The sequence below is a fragment of the Phascolarctos cinereus genome, unplaced genomic scaffold, assembly GCF_003287225.1.
Source record: "Phascolarctos cinereus isolate Bilbo 61053 unplaced genomic scaffold, phaCin_HiC Scaffold_1;HRSCAF=81, whole genome shotgun sequence".
NCBI lineage: Eukaryota > Metazoa > Chordata > Mammalia > Diprotodontia > Phascolarctidae > Phascolarctos > Phascolarctos cinereus.
In genome coordinates, this window is record NW_027555514.1 from 87102383 (window position 1) to 87124881 (window position 22499).

Genomic DNA, 22499 nt, shown 5'->3' on the forward strand with positions numbered 1-22499 from the left:
GCAGGAGTTGAGACCGGGGAGATAGATAAGATAAGCTCACTAAAAAAAGATTCTTTGAAGAGGGAGAAAGCATGTCTAGATCAGCTCATGGAGAAGAGGATCTATTCTATTAAAACACACACACACACACACACACACACACACACACACACACACACACACACACACACACACACACCCCAGCCAAGCAAACCAACCCAGAGGAGATTTCTATGGCCCCCATAATCCCTTTGTGCCAGTGTTTAGAAAGATCTACACATCCCCATGTCTAAAGAAAACTACTGAGTCCCAAGTCCTCAATCATGGTATTTCAATAACAATGTGACAAAGTTGGAAACTCCCCCTCTACCTCATTGTTAAGAGTAACACCATTCTCCCAGTGACTCAGATTCTTAAATATGGAAGCATCCTAGATCTTCCCTCTCCCTCACCCTACTATATGCATTCAGTAGCCAAGTGTGGTGCTGACTCTGTTTCCATGATATCACACTCATGTATCTCCTTCTGTACACACACACACACACACACACACACACACACACACACACATACTGCACATCAAGGCCCTCATTACCTTTTGCCTAGACTATCGCAATACACTACTGACAAGTTCTCTCTACTTCTTATCAGTCAATGAGTGTGCTTAGGAACTATGCTAAGTGCTGGAGATAAAAACAGGGCAAAAAAATTCCTTGCTCTCAAGTGGCTCTAATGGGTAAGCAACATGCAAACAAGTAGGTAAGAATTGGAGATACACATATAGGTATATAGATGTGTAGAGATGTACATACATATGTAGAGATGTATGTATGTGTGTATACACATAGATAAAGATGATAAAACTGAGATAATCTCAGAGCAAAGGCACTAAGATTAAGGAGAGCTAGATAAGGTTTCTCACATAAGGTGAGACTTTAGTTGAGATTTGAAGGAAGTCAGGAGGATGAAGAGAATTTAAGGCATTGGGTCAGCCAGTAGAAAGGTACATAATCTAGAAATTAAGTGTCATATGTGAAGAACGCAAGGAGGCTAATGTCACTAAACTGCATAATATTTGAAGAGAAGTAAGATGTAAGAAAACCAGAAAGGCAGAAAGGAGTGAGTTTAGGAAGGGCTTTGAAAGCCAAATGGAGGATTTTATATTTGATCCTAGACATAATTGGGAGCCATTGGCGTTTACTGACTGGGGCAGGAGTTGGGGGAAAGGTCATATGTTCAGACCTATATTTTAGGAAGATTATTTTGACAGGTGAATGGAAGATGGCCTGGAGTAGGGAAAGACTTAAAGCAGGGGAGGCCCAAAAGAACATTATTGCAATAGCCCAGGCATAAGGAGATGAGATCTCACCTGTGTTAGAGTGGTATCATGGTCAGGTGAGAGACCTTGCTACTCTCTTTTTCCAATCTATCCTCCACACAACTGTCGAAATAGTTTTCCTAAGCTACCGGTCTGACCAGACAACCTCCTTTTTCAAAATTCTTATACCTACTTCCTCTAAAATAAAAGAGAAATATGGCAGGTTGGTGTTTAATGCCTGTCATAATTTGGCCCCAACCTTCACATTACTCTGTATGCCTCAGTTTCCTCAACTGTAAAATGGGGCTAATAATATCACTTACCTTTCAGGATTGTTGTGATGATTGAATGAGACATTTATTAAGCACTTAGCAGAGTGCTTTGTGCATTGCTAGGTGCTTAATAATGCTTATTTCCTTTCTTCCCTTTTTCCTTCCTCCCTGCCCTTTGCCCCAACCCCCCAAGTTGTGAGTACTTTTAAAATCTCCTTATTTTACTTATATGTGTACATCTTTTATCTCTACCTAGAAAGCTGGGTGGGGTAGTGGAGAGAGGGCTCAGTCAGGAGCCAGAAAGACCTGAGTGCAAATCTGACCTTAGGTAACTTAGCTGTATGACCCTGGGCAAGTCATTTAACTTCTGTTGGCCTCAGTTCCCTCATCTGTAAAATGGAGATAATAATGTCATATAGCAAGTGCTTAATAAATGTTTGTTAAATGAACAGGAAGGCTGGAAATTCAAATTTAATGATAGACTCCACATCTTGTCAGCCCAGATTAGCAGGGTTAAGAATGGCTCATCGCTGCAGGATAATCCACAAGGAAAGAATTTTTTTTAGCTACGACTCATTAAACTGTCTACTAAGGCATGGAAGGGAATCAACCTGCATCAGTCAAGGGAATATGAATACTGATGCAATCAGAGGTCCTTGAAGATTATATACTGAACTATGAGTTGACTGATATTACCTAATCAAGTCCACAGAATGATCTCGGATGGAAAAAAAAACCCAAAGAAGTAAATGACCTCATTTCCCGCAGGGCTTTATTTGTTTTAGGTCAAACTTTATTTCCCAAACATCTCAGGCCCATAATCTCTGTTAGTGTACACTGCTGTCTCAAGTTATTTTTGAGTTAGAGATATACAGATGAGGGGGTACTCAAGGAACAGCTTCCTCATCTATCCATCTATCCATCTCTCTACCTCTTTGAGGGATATGACACATGCAATATGGAAGAGTCTGATGGACAGGGGACAGAAAAGAAATCTCAACCACGAAAAAGTTGCAGAGAGCCTTCATACTTCAGAAATTTCCTGCTATTTTGGCCCACATTTGGTAAGTTTCTATAGCTCTATCAGTGCAATGTATTAGAAATTACAAGTCCCAGCTCAGACAGTATTCCTAAGACCTTGAGCAAGTCACTTCAACCAACATTTAGCCAGGAAGCCTGGGCCCTTGGCTCTGTCACTTACTACCTTTGTGAACTTGGGCAAGTCACAACCTATCTGAGCCTTACTTTCCTCACCTGTAAAATGAGGGGATTGGACTAGACAAGCTTTAAGGCCCCTTCTAACTCTACACCCATGATAATGATGGCTTTGGTCTCATAACTATTGCTTAGGCGATATCAATCTCTGGGGATGTACAGCTCTTGATATCTGGTTTCTGTAGTAAAAATAGTGAATAGTACAAAGATAGTTACCTGTCTGTGCAGCCAAGCTTCACTTTCATCCTCGTGTTTCTGAAATAAAATAAGAGAATTAGAAAAGGGATTTTTACATGTATCGTATCTGTGCTTTTCAAGGCAGAAAGCAATTTGCCTGCATCTACATAGTGGCTGCACAAGGACAGAAGAACTGCTGAGCCATGCAAGGTGAGCAGGTAAGCCCAGGGCAGCCTCTTTCTTTTCCTTTGTGGCTCTGGGCTAAATACATGTATCATTGTACTGGGAGGTCTGTCTCCTACCCTAGCAACAAAGAGAAACTGGCTGCTTCCAGAGAAGTGGCCTTTCACCATCTGACATACATCATTTTGCAAACTTGCTCAGAAATCCATTCCTTTTCCTTTAAGGCAACTGTAAAATGTTGTCATTTTAGTAATGAACAAGATAGCCTGTGGGGAGCCTTCAGCCCAATCTCCACTTGATGTGTCCCTGCATTTATACTTGGAAGTTCCAACTTCTTATACCTTTAGAGGTAGGGAGAAGACATATTATAGAAGATAACCTGAAAAAACATTTGGATAAATACATCAGATATCCAAACACATGTACCTACTAGGGCATGAGGCAACATCATTAACAAAGATCAAGGGTTTGTTTCTGACACTAATTTGACTATTAGAAACCCCAGTGGAGGCCTTCCAATGACAAGGGGGACTACATCTAAAGTTGATTCTTCTGATCCTGATTCTTTTTCCTAAATCTGGAAATGTAATATGAAGGAGAGATTCAGTGTCTTGAAGATCTTATTTATTTTACTTTTTGGCCCAAAGATAAGAATAGAAGGCCAAGAAACCCAAATGGCTTGGGGAAAAAGATGACAAGGTGAGATGAAATGGTTGTTCTCTAATTGCCTATGGGGTGCTCTATCCTACCTGGGATTCTGTCATTGGGTACCACTTGTGAAACAGATCGACTCAATTTTCTTTTCCCAAGTTATTTTTTTTTCCCTTAGAAACAACTTAGAATCCTCTCCTAATAAGGAAAATAATCTTATGTCACCTTACCTTAGTTCCCTAATGTCTCCCTCAACTTTCCTATGGTCAGCACTTCCTGAATCCTTGACAAATAGCCATTTTTCAGACATTTCCATCCTCCAAGTTTAAGGGTACTAAGCTCAAGGGTGTTTAGTTAGTGGTGGGACATTTGGAGTAAGAGAGCTGTATCTTGCCAGTGGTTTCCACTCAAGCTGGCTGTCAAGGCTAATAATTCTCTTGGAGTTAGGAAGCAGAACCCAGGAGTGATAGCTAATATAAGCTGTTGACCAGGGTTTCCTTCAGTGCTAACCATTTCTGAGAGCTGTTCCAGTGGTTAGACCAGGGCTGCTGATTTTTATCAATTTATCCCATAAATCTTTGTAATAAAAGCCTTGTTACTACTAACCATCAATGGTCCAATGTATTATCCTTCCTGGGAACTTTTACTAATGACCTTACAGTTAATTTGAGAGCTAACATACTTATACAATGATATATAATGGGGATGGTCAACCCAGGATGCCTGTATCACTTACTTGATCTACTTTATTAATTCCCCCCCACCATGGACAGCTCCTACTTTAATTTCTCTTCTTCACATACCCTTTTTCCTTCTCCTCTAAATCTGCCTAAATCTGGTGACTCTCGTGGATAAAAAGGTTCCCCACTGTAGACTTCTCCAGTGATAACCTGGTTCTAAGAACTATTCTGATTGCAAATTTCTATGATGTAAACCATATGATTATATACAACTCTTAAGCCCATTTACAATGTGGGATAACCAGTGGAGACCCTTCTGCTGGTGCTACCTTTTGAAGCAACTGACCAATTGACTCACTTGAATGCCTAGGTCAGAATGACTCTCAGCATGGTTCTGATAAGGTTTGATTTGATTAGATGCCCAAGGCAAGTGATCAATGCTGAACCAGTCTTATTACCTTTGTGCAAACCCCAGTGGTGGCATCACAGAGTGTGAGGATAGATACATTCTGGGCTCGGTTCAGCCAGTTCACTGCCACTTTGGTACTCGTTGCCCACTTCACCATGGTTATATAATAGTCCCTGAAAGCATCAAAAACCTCAGAGTTAAGCATCCATTGCTGCATAGAAAATAGTCACAGTGTAGCTTTGGGCAGCAGATCTAACAACTAGAGAGTGATATTGACCCTCAGGTGGATTCTGACACATAGGATTCTTGTTGCAATATTAAATAATTTATTATCACATTGCTTTTATGGGTGATTGAACCATTGTATGTCTGAAAATGACATGTGCACATCAATATCTTTAATTTGTTAATGTGATGTTCTTTAAAGAATTACCCAGAGGTAACAGATGCATGTTCTGAGAAGGAGGCAAATGTGCAAATTCTTTCAAGTTTTCTGTAAAAAGCCCAACTGGAAAGGGGGACAAGTGTAATAAACTTTTTGAGTAAAATGCTTCTACCTGATTTGTTCTGCTCACTTGGTTTTCCCATCACCGGCACTGAACACACTCTATCAGAGCCCTGGTATTGAGAGGCAGTGAGAGAAGTCAAAGGCAGGCCAGACAATTTAGAGGAAAGTCAGTCTTGGATATAGTGATAGACTAATTTTAAACATAAAAATCCCCCAATTTTAAGTTGCTAGACTAAGGAAGCCCTATTCTCCTCTTCTTTCTTACTACCAGCTTTGGAGAAAATGCAAATCAATCAATTTTAAGGATTTACTGGGCACCTAATCTGTGTCAGGCACTATCCTGGGTGCTGGGAGCCAAAAGGGGAAAATAGCTCTTTTCTCTCAAGAGCTTATATTCTATGGGACAAACAACAGGAACACAGAAAAACAGTGCACATTACAGACAAAGTAAATAGCAGATAATTTAGTTGTGAAATACTGGTAACTGGGAGAATCAGGAAGAATCAGGAAAGGCTTCATGTAAGCTGAGCTTTTAAGGAGACAAAGGATCCCAAGAGGCGCAGGTAAGGAGGAAGCCCATTCTAAGTATAAGGGATGGAGTAAAGGTCATCTGCTGTTTCCTTTGCTTTTTAGTTCGTGAACAATGTCAGAAGGACTAACGAGGCCAGAAACCTCTCTCAACCTCACGCTGAGTTCACAGAAGCAGTAACATTTAAATTTGAAGTTGAGAATTCTGAGAAGAAAAATGAGGAAGATAACCATCCTGGTTGAAACCCAAAGTAGAGGGAGAAAAGAGAGAAGAGGTTCTGTTTGTGATGAGACTTCAAGGGAAATAATAATAATAATCTTGGGTATAATAATAAAACATACACACATTAACAGGGCTTTGGCACATGTTCAGGTTACCTAGGATGGAGGCAGCCGTGTGGGAGATGCCAGAGACTTGCTTCTGGGAGAAGGCATCCTTCATCTGCCTACCGTGTGGATGGGAACAGCCCCTTTCCACTTGCTATGTAGCCAGAACTGGATGCATTTTTAAAGCTACCCTTACTCTCTCTTCATCCAGAGATGAAGGACTTATTCATTCACAGCATGGACATTATACACTAAACTGAGTGTGGGAAGGGCTACCTTTCCTTTCCCCTTAGGCTCTGTGTTGCAGGGAGTAGGATCCTGGACCTGGAAGCTTGAACAATGTGGACTGGATGTTGCAATTAGCTCAGCAGAGAAACTCTGAGAATTCAGAGTCCAGGAATAGTGCCCAGGAGCCTTTTAACTTGGAACCTGGTGGGAATAATGCTATATAGGAATTGAGCTAAATTGTCAATTTAATCCCCCCCTTCCTAGTCACAGAATGAGATGGTATGGAGGGTGGAGGGGGAAATATGTCCCACAGGTGCTGGGGAGGAATGTTTGTATGTTTGCACTATACCTTTGAAGTAAATATTTCATAGTAAAAGCTAATCTTGTTAGTACCTTTATGAATGATTTTTACTCACAGAATCGAGAGCTTAAACAGCTAGGGCACTAAGCCCCTGAAAACACCTGTTAACAACCTTGGAGAATAACCAGAGTAGTTCCCTAATTAAGGTACATAAAACATGCCTGGGGGAGGGATGGGAACAGACAGCAAGAAGGGAAAACCAAGCGCAGTCAAGTGCATTATTTAAACTTATCTTATAATTGTTGCAACCTTTCCTATAAGACAGATGAGGTTTATTTCATAGAATTTGCTCCCCCAAGACTTAGATTCATTGAGACCCCGGTGACTATTAAGGTTCAGTTTCCAGAACTAAAATAGATCACAATTACATTCACATTATTTATTTTCTAATTTTTTACCTTCTAACTCAGGCAAATGCTTTTAAAATAATTTTGTTTTCTGGTCAATTACTTGTAGTCCATGGTGGAAAAAAACTCTCTTTTTTCGAGCTTAGTTTTTGTAAGGCTTGTTACTTCTATCTATGCTTCCTGTTCCCCCTTGTCCCTTCATCTTCCCTGGCATCCCTTCCCTTTTAACGAATCTTCTGGACTACGAACTTTTGCCTCCCCCAAACCATCACTGATTGGAACTTCCCTCAATGTGACATGGTGAAAAGCCTAAAAAAACATAGAGGTGAGAGTCCAGTTGTGGGTTAAGATACTGGTAGAACCAGGCAGGTATGAGTTAACATTTCACCTTTGCATAATGCCATCTGGGGCTGTTGTGAGCAAAGCAGCTATGGTGTAGACCAGATACAGCTGGAGTTAACTTTGCCTTCAGGTAGCTTGATTAGGGATTCACCTGTGGGCCCTTTGGGTTGAAGAATATAAAAGTGGCATTCAGGACTTTGTAAGGGAGCTCTTGATGCCCCTGGTGATGTTCCTGACAATTTATTTTAACTTCCTTGCTGGCAGCTTTTACTTTCCTGATCAACTTTTAGCCACCTCGAAAACTGCTTTTACCTGGGGCTATTTGGATGTGGGTTTTTTCCCCACTAAATAGATATCTGTTGTTGTTTTTTGAACCTTTAGGCTTTGAGTGAGTCACTGCACCACATTCAGAAATACAGACCTAGACAACCCCTAGACCTGGCCCTCTTCACCCCTGAACTGTCCAAAGGCATGAATTGAAGATGCACCTAGGGGTTCTCATTTATTAAACTCTGGAGAACCCAGTGTAATGATGTGCCAAGTTCTTAGGGGCAGCTACTCACAATACTTTTGGGTCTTCCTCATCCTTCCTTGGCCTGAACACCTTCATATGCCTAAGGCTCTCTAGCAACATCTCTGGCTGTTTTTCTTCCTTCCCTACCTCACTTTGCAGCTGTTGGCTAATGCCTACTTCTGGAGGTACCATCTGCTTCCCCTGTTAAGGAGATTGATGATGCCCTAATATCCTTCCCTTGTTTCTCCTATCTTCCCTCTGTATATTCCCTTGGGCATCACCAGTTAAACCTTTGGACTTTTCCCCTTAAAGTCTCAAATTAAAGGGCTTTTGGCACTGACTAGTTCTTCTAGTTCTTTTGCAAATCTCCCTTTTAAGTCCCAGCAACCTATACCTTCAGTCACTGTTGATGACAATATAGTGTCATTTATTTAAAAAGAGAAAAGTTTAGTGAAAACAAACAATGAAGAAGAAATAAGTGTCATTTATTTAAAAAGAGAAAAGTTTAGTGAAAACAAACAGTGAAGAAGAAATAAAAGAAATTATCAGGAATTATGATAACCATTTAGATAAAACTGAAAATTTAAATGAAATGTATGCATATTTATGAAATTAACAGAATAGGAAATAGAGTATTTAGATATTTTAGAGATTTAGGTATTTATTATTTAGATTAATATAGTGAAATGATTTCTGTGGTCTAACCCCTGCAATACAGCTATGTGACCTTGGGCAAACTGCTTTCTTTCTCTGGGTATCAAGTTCCTCATCTGTTAAATATGGGTGGGGAGTAGGAGAGGTTTTGACTAAACCGTGTATGAGGATATTCATGGCAAATATTACATATAAAATTTAATTTCTAAAATATATAAAATATTTTAAAAACTCACAAAGGGAACTTCCAGTTCATAATGGATAAATGATGAAAAGATTTGTACAAATATTTTTCAAAGGAAGAAACAAATTGTTAATTATTTGGAGGATTGCCCAACATTACTAATGAGCAGATACAGATTTAAATAACTTTGAGGTACCACATCATACCCATGAAATTAAAAAAAAAATTAATACCAATGAAAATAAATGCTAACAGGATTGTGTAGAAACAGGAACACTCATTCATTGCTGGTGGAATTGCAAATTCATGGCATCTTTTTCTAAAACAATCTGGCAGTGTGTAGTAAAAGTTACAATAATAATTCCTCTTGACCCAATGATTTTATCACTGGGGATATACCATGAAAGTGTTAATAAGAACAAAATAGAGTTTTATGTACAAAGATTTTAACAGCAGCATTATTTGTAATTGCAAAATACTAGAGGCAGCTGATAATAGAGAAATGGTCAAATAAATTGTGGTACATTAAAGTAATGGAACACTATAATGCAAATAAGACTAAAAAGTAGAGAAATATAAGGAAATCTGGAGTGAACATTATGAAATAATCCAAAGCAAAAAATAAACATAAAAATCAGAGCCAGAAGAACAAAGAATCATATAAGATCAATCACATAAGAGGAAAAATGAATGAGAGGTAATGACAAAGAATCTTGATGGAGATTTGAAAATCAATCAATCCACATAACAACCTCAAAAGCTAGAACAAACAAAAAGCATTTTTAAGTGTTTGCTATGTGCCTTGGTGTGGGGAATACAAATATTGAAGGGATCCATTGTACAACAAAAGTAATTTACCTGTAAATAGACACTAAGCAAGATCAATTAGTTGTGGTGATGCTCAATAATGCAGTATTTAAGAGAGACACACTGTGTTTTTTTGATTTTTGGCTGGGCAATGGGGTTAAGTGACTTGTCCAGGGTCACACAGCTAGTAAGTGTTATGTGTCTGAGGCCGGAATTGAAATCAGGTCTTCCTAACTCCAAATCCAGGGATCTCCTCACTGTAAGACCTAGCTTCAAAGCAAGGAAGGCCTGGCTCTGACCTACCTCTTGGCTACGAGACCCTAAGCAAGTAATTTTTTTCCTTCAGGTTGGAGTTCATTAAGGCAAAGAAATCACAGCTCTAATTTCTATCCATAATAACAGTAATAATAAAAAAGTATAAATCAAATAATAACTAGCATTTCTATATAAGGTTTAAAGCTCTTGCTTTATGAAATACTATATAATTCTTTTCAACAACCCTGGGAGGTAGGGGCTATTGCTGTCCCTATTTTACAGATGAAGAAACTGAGACAAACAGAAGTTAAGGAATCTGAGGCACAGTGAGAGTAAGGGACTTACTCAGGGCCAGAGAACTAATAAGTATCGGAGGGAGGATTTGAACTCAGATCTTCCTGACTGTAGGTCTAGCACTCTACCCACTGTGCTATTTAGCTGCCTAAAGTGTTATTCATCTCTTCCGGCGTTCATAAGAGGCACATACTACCCTCTGAGAATATCACAAAGGTCAACAGCTACTAAGCTCTCCAACAACAGAGGGCTTTGATGTCCCTACCAAAAACAGAACTGAGACTGACTCAGTTCTGTTCCTCTTTTGTTTATTTGGAAAGATCAACATGGAATACATACGCTTGGTTTTGGGGGCTGTAGAAACAAATTGGGTGGCTTGCCAAACTATGCTGGCAATGATTATTCTTTCAATAAATAGATATATAGATGTTTGTGACCTTGTGAGGGAAAAAATAACAAAAGAAAGTAAGAAATAGATCCTCTTTTAAAGACTTCTTTTTAAATCTATTTCTGTCATTTCTTAATTATGTATGCAGCAATTCACAGAGGTGAAGAAAATACTGGCAGGTGTGAGCATGGGGTTCAAATTTAGATCTAGTTTGTAAACATAAAGCCAGGTCAAGATCAAAGCTAGGAGTTCAAAACACAACCAGCCTAGAGGGCTGGGAAAGGTGTACTGAACTGAACCTGAGAGCTTAAAGTACAAAGACATGAGAAGACCATCTTGGAACAAGGTTGGGAAAAACATGGGGTGGGGAAGAGCTTATGGGATGGGTGGGAAACATCCAAACGAGACTGACAGTTTGTCTCATAAGAGGAATCAGCTTGAGAAAACTCCAGAGACAGTTTGTGATAGAACATGCCAACCACACTTCCCTTCCTCCTCACTAAGTACCCACTCACCCCCACAGCTATGGAGCTTAGAAGTAGGAAGCTACTTATGTTTCCATTTGTTTGAAATATCCATTCAGAATGTCTCCTTATAGTTTTTTATGCTGCCTTTTTGTCTGAATGACCCTCATGGAAACCAAACAACATTAAAGGGACAATATTTCTCTCCCTGAGGGCAGGCATTGTCTCATTTTTTAATACATTTATGCCCAAGACAGAGTACTGTGCCTAGAGTATAGTAGATGCTTACTAAATGCTTATTGATTAACTGACATTTTCTGGCCCCAATATTCCAATCTGTATGTAAGTGGTTTTAAAGAGAAATCAGCAGATCGACACTTCTCTCCTTATAATAAAGTTCTTATGAATACCTTGTGAACAAACTCATCCAGGAAAGACCTCACCACTGTTTGCTTTTTTATGAAGGGTGTGTAAAAGGGTGTAAGCTGTGCCCATTAACACCATTTTTATGGCCCTCATAACCATTTTATCGTCTCTGTTTAAAGTACTTGGCTGTGAAACATAAAACTGCAGCCGTAGGCCTTTTTCATTTCATTATTGTATCGGCAAGGACATCACTCTGGGGAGGTTTGGTGGCTTTCATGGTCACCAGAAAGTGGCTACACATAGTAGGCCCTTCATGAAGTGTTGCCTGCTTCACTATTTTGCCTAAGGCTAGCCCAAACTCACAAGGATATCCCAAACATGCAGATAATATGCTCAGGACAGGCCAGAGAGCAGGTAAGAAATGTTTATATCTTTTAAAAAAGGTAAATTAAGCCGAGTTTAGAGGCCTTGATATCGATGGATGGGTTTAAAATGAATTTGGATATTTCTTAAGGTTAATTCAAATAAATTGTAATTTGAAGAGTTCTGATTCTCAACTAGTCCTCTTTTGTCTCATACCAAGGGCTCTGCTTCAAAATGGTAACCTTGCAGTTATCCTTCAGATTAATCATTTTGAGCTTTAACAATTATATTAAGACCAATACATACCTTGAAAATCTCCTAATTAACATTTGAAATAGTGATATGTAGGTAAATTTGGTTATAATTGTGCCTGACAGTTCATATAACCAAAGTTCATATAACTAATGGGATGCATTACACTAACAAGTCCAACGTTGTCTTAAAGTCTATCCTCTACTCAGCTATCAAAGCGATCTTCCCAAAGCACTGGTTTCACCATGTCACATACCCCTAGACAATCAACTCTAGTGACTCCTTCTTACTTCCATGACCAAATATATAATCCCCTGTTTGGCTTTTAATGCTTTTCATCATTTGGTCCCTTCCTACTTTTCCAGTCCGTTTATACTTTACTCCAAAGGTAGCTAGATGAAAGAACATAGCATTGGGCCTGGAGTCAGGAAGACCTGAGTTCAAATCTGACCTCAGATACTTACTAGCTGTGTGACCCTGGGCAAGTCACTTAACCTCTGTTTCCTCACTTGTAAAATAGGAATAAAAATAGCAAATGAGACATCTGTGGAGTGCTTAGCACAATACCTAGTAGATAGTAGGTGCTGATTAAATGCTTATTCCTTTATCCCTTCCCTTCTCCTCCAAGGATTCTACAATCCAGTGACATTGGCTTCCTTGCTGTTCATTGGACAAGACACTCTGTTTCCAGATTCTGCTTTTTGTTGCCTCTCCTCTCTCCCACTCCCACAATGCCTGGGATACTCTCTGTCCTCCTTTTAGTTTCCCTTTTGCTGTTTGTTTCAGTCATGTCCCACTCCTCATTTGGGGTTTTCTTGGCACAGACACTGGAGTGGTTTGCCATTTCCTTCTCCAGCTCATTTTACAGGTGAGGAAACTGAGGCAAACAGGGTTAAGTGACTTGCCCAGGGTCACACAGCTAGGAAGTGTCTGAGGCCAGATTAAAACCCAGAAGGATGAGTCCTCCTGACTCTATCTACTTTCTATCTACTGTGCCACTTAGCTGCCCAAGCTTCCCGTAAATCTCACCTAGATGTTCACCTTCTGCAAGAAGCCTTTCCCAGCCCCCCTTAATGCTAGTGCCTCCCCTGTGAGATTACCTCTAATTTATCCTAGGTGGATCTTGTTGGCATGTAGGTGTTCATATGCTGTCTCGAGGAGAAGGGGGATTTCTCAAGGGCAGAGACTTTTGACCCTTCTGCCCCCAGCTCTTAGCACACTATCTGGCACATAGTAAACACTTAATAAATGCACAGTATTGTTGTTAAATTATCATCACCATAATCATTACTACAAATTGTAATGATTGCAAATATCTCTGTAAAGGGGTGGAGGTTCCAGTCTCAGGTTCTCTTTGGGAGTCACATAAGCCATGTAAGCATTTGGTACACAAACCCAAACTGAAAGGAGATGGGAATATTGTAAGGATGGCAGGGAAGAGATGACGTAGAGTTAAAGAATCCTGGGGCAGGTGGAGAAATATGGGGAAGAAATGATGGCTGAGAACAGGCCGCCCTGGCATCCTGTTTGTCTGAAGGCCATGCAAACAAGAAGCATTCTCAGAACAGCCGACAGGCTCAATGTCTGGCAGGTTCCTGTGCCAAGCAATCAGGGTCACCCAGTACAGCTGAAGCTGTATATGCTAATCTGGCTCTCTGGGATGAGGGACAAAACACACTGCTCCTGTTTAGCAGGGACAGGAGATGACTCTAGGCCTGAATCCCAGGAGCCAGCTGCAGAGCTGAGAGCCTTGGGAAATGGGTGGTGAGAGTGCTTGATGCTTTATTTAACTCCTCGTTACTGACCTTGCATTCTGCCTTAAGAAAATGTTCCTAGCTTCATTATGATGTCACAAGATTTATTCTGGTTCAGGCAAGGGAGATTCATTGGGAATGAGCTATGGGTTAAAATGGACAGTTGGCCCTTAGTATCACGGATCTGGATGGGGAGATGGAGAGAGAGGGGGAAGAGAAAAAGGGGGGAAGGGAGGGAGAAGAAAGGAGAGGACAGAGGAGGGGGAAAGGAGGGAGATGTAGAGAGAAGAGGGAGGGAGAGCAGATATTAGGACAGATGGAGAGAGAGAGAGAGAGAGAGAGAGAGAGAGAGAGAGAGAGAGAGAGGCAGAAGGAGAGAGACAGGAATAGATAGAGACAGAAACACTGAGAGACAGAGAGATAGACATTCAGACACAGAGACAGAATATGAATGTGTGTGTGTGTGTGTGTGTGTGTGTGTGTGTGTGTGTGTGTGTGTATGTGTGTGTGTGGTGTATTGCAAGAGGAATGAGAAAGGGAATCTAAGCTAGACATTAGGCCAAGCTGAATTAAAGAGATATGGTCGATGATATTGAGGAGACTGGAAATACTGTCCTACATAGAAACAAAAGGTATTCATATACCAAGACAAATTCTGAGCAATACCTTCATTAGATATCCTATAATAGTGCTTAGAAATGTTTGATAAATGAGTGCTTAGAGAAATAAGTGAGAAATATCAGCACTGGCTATAAAAAAAAAAAAGAGGAAAGCACAGTGTTGCCCACAGAGCACTACTAAGGGTGAGGAGAGATTGGGGGTTTGGAATCAGGGTGTCCAATTTGGATAGCATCAGTTCTGAGAACATGCTTCCAAATGGTCACACCCTCAGCCTCCCTCTCCCTCATGCCACCTTCCCCAAAGCAGCCAGTCCTTTAGCAGTATTAAAATGCTACCCACTTGGCAATTGTGACTCCCAGGGGAATCATTCATTGTAGTTGAGACTAGGGGCCATAGTAAGCCACCTGTCAGGTTTTGCTTTATCTCCCTCTTGTTCTATTCCTAATAAAGTTGCTTCTGGTAGAATGTGGACAATCAGCTGGCAAGGGCAGACTTGAAACATCAAGCAACAGGATTCTCATAGGATTCCAAGGTAGAGGCTCCAAGGCAGAAAGCAGAAAAACATATACTCCAAAGAATTTTCAAGGAGAGTGAATGTAAGTCAGGAAAATACAATTTATTGGTCCTTTTTTCCTTTTTTTCCCCTGAGGGATGGGGAGAGGAAAGAGAAAATGAAAAAGGTCTGATTTAGTGTTGTGGGGGGAAACCCCTCTCTCTCTTCAGAATTGTATATTTGAGAGCTAAAAAAAGTCTATCTGGAGGGCCTATAGAACTTGTTGACAGAAGACGCAAACACTTCCTGTTTTTCATAGTATGAAGAGCCGATTTTACAGTTTTGCTAAGGAGAAAGCCCTGACAGCAACAGTGAGGACCAGGACACAAGAGAAGCCCATCGAAGACCCATACACTGATTTAAAAAATCACAGAAAAATAGACAGAGTTAGAAAGACCCCTCAGAGAGCCTCTAATCAAATTCATCCCTGAACAAAGATACCTTCTACAATTGCTATCCCTTCCACATCACGACTTTCCCCATCATGGTTTCGAGATATTGTGGATCAGCATAAAAACATTAAATGGGGAATTTTGGGGAGTTTTGTAGAAGGTGCAGAGACATGCAAAAGTGAGCAGATGACCCAGAAAAAGTTTAGAAATTCAGAAATGCATAAAATATATGCAGGGTATTATATAATATCAACTCAAATTTTATATTAAAGTACTGTAAACACTGCATAAAAGAAAAAGAAAAAAAAATCAGACTTCTCTAGTAAGAAGGGAGGGCCAAAAATTTTGTGCAGATTTTCCAGATCATAGGGGTGCTGTGCCCCTAACCCCTGAATACACCTAACAGAGAGTCACCCAGCCTTGACTTGAAGCCCTTTAGTGTGAAAGAACTCATTGCTTCCAGCCCATTTCATTGTGGACTGCTCTAATTATTATGGAATTTTCTTTACATCAAGTCTAAAGCTTCCCCTATTCAACTTCTGCCCATTGCTTCTGGTTCTACTGTCTGGAGCCAAGAAGGACAGGTCAAATCTCTCTTCCACACAAAAGCCTTTCAAATACTCGAGGAGACTGATCATGTTCTTCTTAGGTCTTTTCTTCTCTAGGCTGAGCAGCTCCGGTGCCTTTGACCCTCTTGCATACGACATGATTTCTAGGCTCTTCATCATCCTGTCAGGGTCTCCATGCCAAGACCACTCCTCTCTTTTTACTATAAGTTTTCCAGAGATAAGGCCCACTTTTTTCTTCCACTTAAAAGTATTCTATTTTTTTCCAATTACATGCAAAGATAGTCTTCAATATTCACTTTTATAAGATTTTGAGTTCCAATTTTTTTTCTTCCTTGCCCATCCCCAAGATGGCAAGCAATCCAAAATAGGCTATACACATACAATCATATCAAACATATTTCCACACTAGTCATGTTGCCATCATTGCCTTCAAGACTCAGGTGAAGCAGCATGTTCTACAAAAAGCCTTTCTTGATCCCCTCAACTGTGAGTTTCCTCCCTAAACACCTTTTATCAACACCTTATTGTGTATATTCTATATGTCCTTACATATGTACATTACCTCTCCTGATAGAATGCAATTTCCTTGGGAGCAGGAGCTGTTTCTTTTTTTTTTTTTTTGTCTGGTATGCCCTACGCCTGGCACATAATAGGCACTCAATAAAGGTGCATCAATTTATTGACTGTCTTTGTTGCCCTTTGGACATTTTCCAACATGTCACTGACCTCTCTAAAATGTGGCATTCATTCCAAGTGAACATTAACACTCCAGATGTGGTCTGGCCAGGGCAGAGGACAGTGATACTAGTACTTTCCTAGCGTGAGCCACTACCTTTTTTAATGCAGCCTAAGATTTCATTAGCTATACTGGCTATAGTAACACACTGTTGTCTCATATTGAATTGCTAGCTCACTAAAATTGCCATATTTTTTCAGACAAATTGCCATCTAGCAATACCTCTCTGTTAACTGGTAAAATTGATTAAAAAACCCCCCAACTTTAAGATTTACATTTTTTTTTGTCTAGACCTGTGACTTCACTTGTTGAGAACTCCTATATGAAAATTCCCTTAATCAATTCAGATCCGTAATTGATCTGTAACTGAGGGATGAAGTAATTTTTGCTGTAGTTACATAGCTAGTATAAGACTTGAATCCAGTTCTTATTAAATCTGGACATCCCTTCATCTACTACTCCATGTTGCCTCTCAAGATTGCCTATTAAATTTCATCTTGGATTTGATGCCTATTAAATTAGATTTTTCCCTGTTAAAATTTATCTCAGATTTGGTCCAATGTGAATCTAGGCAAATATGATCTTTTCAGATCCCTACTGTCATCCACTGGGTTAGCTGTTTCTTTAAACTTTTTGTGTCATTTCAAAACCTGACAATCATACTATTTATGGCTTTATTCGAGCCTTTGGTAAAGATGTAAAATAGTAGATATTCTGGAGGCATTCCACTCAAATCCTCCTTCATGGATGACCCTGAACCACTAATGCCTCCTTTCAGAATTCTGTAAGGTAGGATTCATCAGAGATTGCTTCCCCAAGAAGTAAGTCTGAAAATGGGTTTGGAAGGAAGAATAGAAATTTGGATCAGAACAAAGGATGGGTAGAAAAAGGTATTTTGAAAAGCATAATTATTTCATTGCAAAAAAAAAAGATGGCATGAAAATAGCATAGAGTGAAAAGAATTCATACAGGAAGAAATGGGATCTTTCGAAAGCAGTTTAGTTATCTACTACTTTCATTATCATTCATTCAACTAATATGTTCAACAGTGATACTGATCTATGACAAATAAGCTGCTGTTCCTGTCATTATCAATCAATAACCAAACTCTTTTTTTTTTTTGTCTATTGTGTATCAGGCATTATGCTAGGTGCTGGGAATGAAAATGTTAAAGTTAGACAATCCTTGCCCTCAAGAAGAATAGGTTTATGGAGTTTTCTAGTAGGGAGAGTGATAAGTCACATATATAGTATAAAACAGCCCAACTGGGAGATGAAGTGATTTCATATAATCCCATGAGGGACATAAAAATGATCATACAATGACTTTTTCTTGAGAATGGTCTATCAATTTTAACTAGTTCATTCGTTTGCTATAAAATACATACGAAGTGCTGCCTCACTAGTATTAAGTTGCCTTGTCACTTCTTGGGACTCCAAGATCTAACAAAGATTCTTACAAATGTGTGGGGAGGAAAAGGCAAATGGAACAAAAGATTTGTTTAGCCAGTGATATGAGCAGTCAGAAATTACTTCTATCTTTTTCAACAGTTATTCTACAATCTCTTTCCCCCCACTAACACATCCTTCATATTCTTGCCAGATGTATCTTCTATCTGCACAAATCCAATTATTTTACTTGTCTACTCAGAAGCCTTCAAATGTTTCTTATCGCCTCCTGTATAAACTCCTTTCTCTTGTAAATATCAACTATTTCTATGACTTCAATTATCACCACTATGCAGACAGCTGCTAAGACTATGTATCTCCAGTTCTGAACTCTAATCATGAGCTCCAGTTTCACATTTTCAAATGTTGGACATCTTTACCTGAAGGTCCCATAAGTACATCAAGTCAAAATTGAACTCATAATTTCCTTTCCAAAATCTAGCTTTGTGTTAAGGACATTTGGGTAAAATGGCAACATAGTAGACATCTACTCCCTCTACTACACTGTCAATATTTTTTCCCCTGTATATCAATAACAGTGCATGCTTTGAGAGCAAAGGTCTTTAATTGCATAGAAATGTCAGAGGCAAATTCATCCCCACAAAAGGGAAAGGTGATGTGAATTGAAGGCAAATTGTTGCTTGAAGTACATTATCATAAATTCAATTTCCTCGTTGGAAGATAATATGTTACACTTTTAATCCAGCCCAGAATTTGGGTAGAAAGCAGAACTAGCAGGTGAGGTGGGAGAAAGAAGAGAGGGTTTGCTAGTGGTGATGGTGGCAAAGATTTTTTTTTTCTCACTACCACTCCTACTTCATTCAGTAGACCATTTAACTATATAATACATGCACCATTGTAATTCCATTTCAATAGAGATGAAGTGGAGAACAATGCCATGTGGAAAGAGATCCCCTCTCTTACATCTGCTGGCTTGAATTTCCATTACTAGAGGAAAAATTCTTCTGAACAGATTCATCAGGGGCAAACAACCCAAGACATAAAATAGCATCTGAAACAAATGCTGGTTAGTCTTACAAATGGGCAGCAATTGATGTGTTAAATGGTTTAAGGAAAACCAAGAAGTTCAAGACCCTCCCCAATCTTGTATAAGGTCTCAAATTTATCCATTTATCCACCCAGCATTAAACACCTACTATACTGGGCAAGGTACACAGTTAAGATAAGGCATGATGATGTCTGACCATATGGAGCTTACAGTTTAATAGGGATGACCCAAACATAGGCAACTAGAATACATAATCTTACATAAAAAGGACACCAGAGAATTTAAAAAGATCTTGAGAAAGAAATAATTGCTTACTGGTAGAATCAGGAAAAACTTTAGAGGCAGTGGCACTGAAGCTTTACAGGTCAGGACTATTTAATTAAGTAAAGAAGGAAGGAGAGAGATATGCTAGGCACATGAAAGGACACAAATTCTTTGCTTATATTTTTATCCTCAGTGCTTATTACAGTGCCTGGCATATAGAAAGTGCTTAATTAATGTTCCCTATCTGTCTGATTGTCTGTTTATCTACTGATGTGCAAAGGAAGAGATGTGAAAGATCAGTGGGTATGTTTGGAAGAACAGTGAGTAGTCCAATCTGACTGGGGCATAAACTTACAGGAAGGGAATAATAAGAGTAAATCTGGAAAGTGATGATGGTGCCAGACTGTACATGTCTTTGAAAGCCAAGTTAAAGCTTTTGAATTGCTGACACTCTTTGGAGGTAGCTACTGATCTATAGAAATTGCCAGTATACGAAAAGACCTCCTCTAGAAATTGTTTTTAGAATGCATCTGGACCATCCTTGGTAAAACTGCTCAAGTGAGTTGAGGCAGTGATCAGCCTCTTTAATCCTACTGAAATTAAAGGCCATCATGTTAATTTGTTATTTTTAGGAAAATCTAAGTTTAGTGAGGAGGCACCTAACCCATGACCCAATGGAGGAGTACTTATGCATTTTAATTGTGATCCTCAGAGTAAGTAGCAATTGTTATTGTTGTTTAGTTATGTCCAACTCTTTGTTGACCCCATTTGAGGTTTTCTTGGCAAAAATACTAGAATGGTTTGCCATTTCTTTCTCTAGCCCATTTTTAGAGATGAAGAAACTGAGGCAAATAAGCTCAGTTGAGTTGCCCAGGGTCACACAGCTAGTAAGTATCTGAGGTCAAATTTGAACTCAAGATTTCCTGACTCCAGGCCCAACACTCTATGCATTGTACCCAATGTAGCAATAAGGTTTAGGATATCGATGTTACAGTTGCTGCTTTTAAAATTATTAGTGTTTAACAGGAAGCACTATTTCAGAATTCTTATGCTCATATAGCTATAGCCCTGGTTGAGTTCTATGGTAATCAAACGTAATAAAAAGATAATAAAAAATCTAATTTACAGCAATGGTTTTGACCCTCAGCTCCATCCTCAGCTTGTCACATACATATCTCACCAACATTTTAGCAGTTCACAAAATAGCTAAAATGATTTTCATTTCTTCTTATCCCCTCTCTAGCAGAGAGGCTGCTGGTGAAATATCCAAGTTGTAAGCAGCAATAAATGAGAAAGAAGCAGCAAAGAGTTGGATGATAGGCCATAAAAGCAAAAATGTTTAGTCTGGCTATCATCAATAAATCAAACAATATATATGTGCCAAACATACTACGGACTTAAAATTTATTGCATGCAGATTCAGTGTACACTACTTTGCAGAGAATGTGGGGGTGCAGAACTTTACAATATATTATCTTTTTTTCCCCAATGTTTTGATTTACTTTGTTCTTTTTTTCTTTTCTTCTTCCTCTTTTTTTTTTTTAAGAAACAATTATATAAGATAAATCTCTAGGAGGGGGGAGGGTGAAGGATGTTAAAACAAAAAATATTAATAAAATTTATTTTAAAAAATCAGTATAAGGACTGGCTCTTGCCTTTAAGGAATCCACGATCTAATGTGGAGATTCAAGCTAATGAGCATGAACCCATATGAAAACAATGCAAGGCATATAAAATTGGGTAGTTCACTGTGTAGTGTAGAAAATAAACACTATAGGAGCTACATATAGTGGAAGGCTGAAGTAATAAGGGAAGAATGAATGGAGGAGTCAAAATCTATGTACATTCTTTCTCATGTGTTGCTGTTGTCTTTTTGCTAATTATCTTATTTAGATATTTTGTGTTAATATTCTTTAGGGATAATGTCTATACTTTTCTTTCTCTGTTTTGATGCTGCCTGGTTTAGGTATCAAGATCAATCATAGAAGGAATTATTTATTTATATCATAGAAGGCAGGATTTCTTTTTCTATTTTTACAAGCAGTTTATGTAATACTGAAATTAATTATATGCCAATAAAGCCAACAATTTAAATGAAATGGATGGATATTTGCAAAAATATAAAATGCCTAGATTAACAGAAAATAGGGAATTTAAATAACCCAGTCACAGAAAAAGAAATGGAACAAACCTTAAATAAAACGCCAGATGGCATTTACAAGTGAATTGAATTAAATATCAAGGAGATATAATCTGAACTAAGCTATGAAGGATGGCTAGAATTTAGAGAGGCTGAGAGGGAAGGGAATTTTTTGTGGGCAAAAGAACATAAGTAAAGAGAGTAAGCACAGTGAGTTAGTAGGACACTATATCCAGCCTGACTACAACATGCTGGAGAGTGGGTGTTCCAACTTAAAGAACAAGCTCTAGGGCAACCAAATGTTCTACTTCTTTGAATCCCCAGTACCTAGCATAGAGCTTTGCACATAATAGATTCTTCATTAATGATGATAATAATGACTAGTGGGATAGCTAAGTGTGGCCAAATTTGGAGAATCTTGAAATTTGTTCAGAGGAATTTAAGCTTGCTACAGTGGGAAAACATGGTATAATGGGGAAAGGAACATGCAACAGAGATGTGAGTTCTAGTTTCAGCTTTGTCATTGGCTAACTGTTGGACCCTGGGCAAGTCATTTAATATCTTGAAGTTTTGGTTTCTTTCTATATGAAATTAAGATGTTGTACTACATGGCTGATGTCGAACTCAGGTAGAAACAAGAGTCACTAAACCAAACATAAGGATCTCTGCAGGCTACATATTGACTTAAAAAAAAAAGATATCACCATTATCTATGTGCTAATGTATTTTTATTTATTTTGTTAAATGAATCCTAATTGAATTTAAATATGGTTCAGGCATCACTTGGAAGTGTTGTAGGCTGTAATGCACAGTGGCATGCTTGACACCTGTGAATTAGCTAAGATTCCATTCAGCTCAAAATTTCTCTCAGTCTAGGAAGCAGGGAGCTATTGAAAGTTATTGAGCCCAGGAAGGGCATGCTGCTGAGTCAGCATATGTCACAGAGT

General features: G+C 39.0%; 1 protein-coding gene across 1 annotated transcript in view; it reads right to left on the reverse strand.

Moving 5' to 3' along the window:
• The window catches only part of DPP6 (dipeptidyl peptidase like 6), a 975800-nt gene that overhangs the window by 152342 nt on the left and 800959 nt on the right, over positions 1 to 22499 (reverse strand). The window contains 2 exon segments of the mRNA XM_021009613.2: positions 3001 to 3039; positions 4934 to 5057. Coding sequence (XP_020865272.1) covers positions 3001 to 3039; positions 4934 to 5057 — 163 coding nt within the window.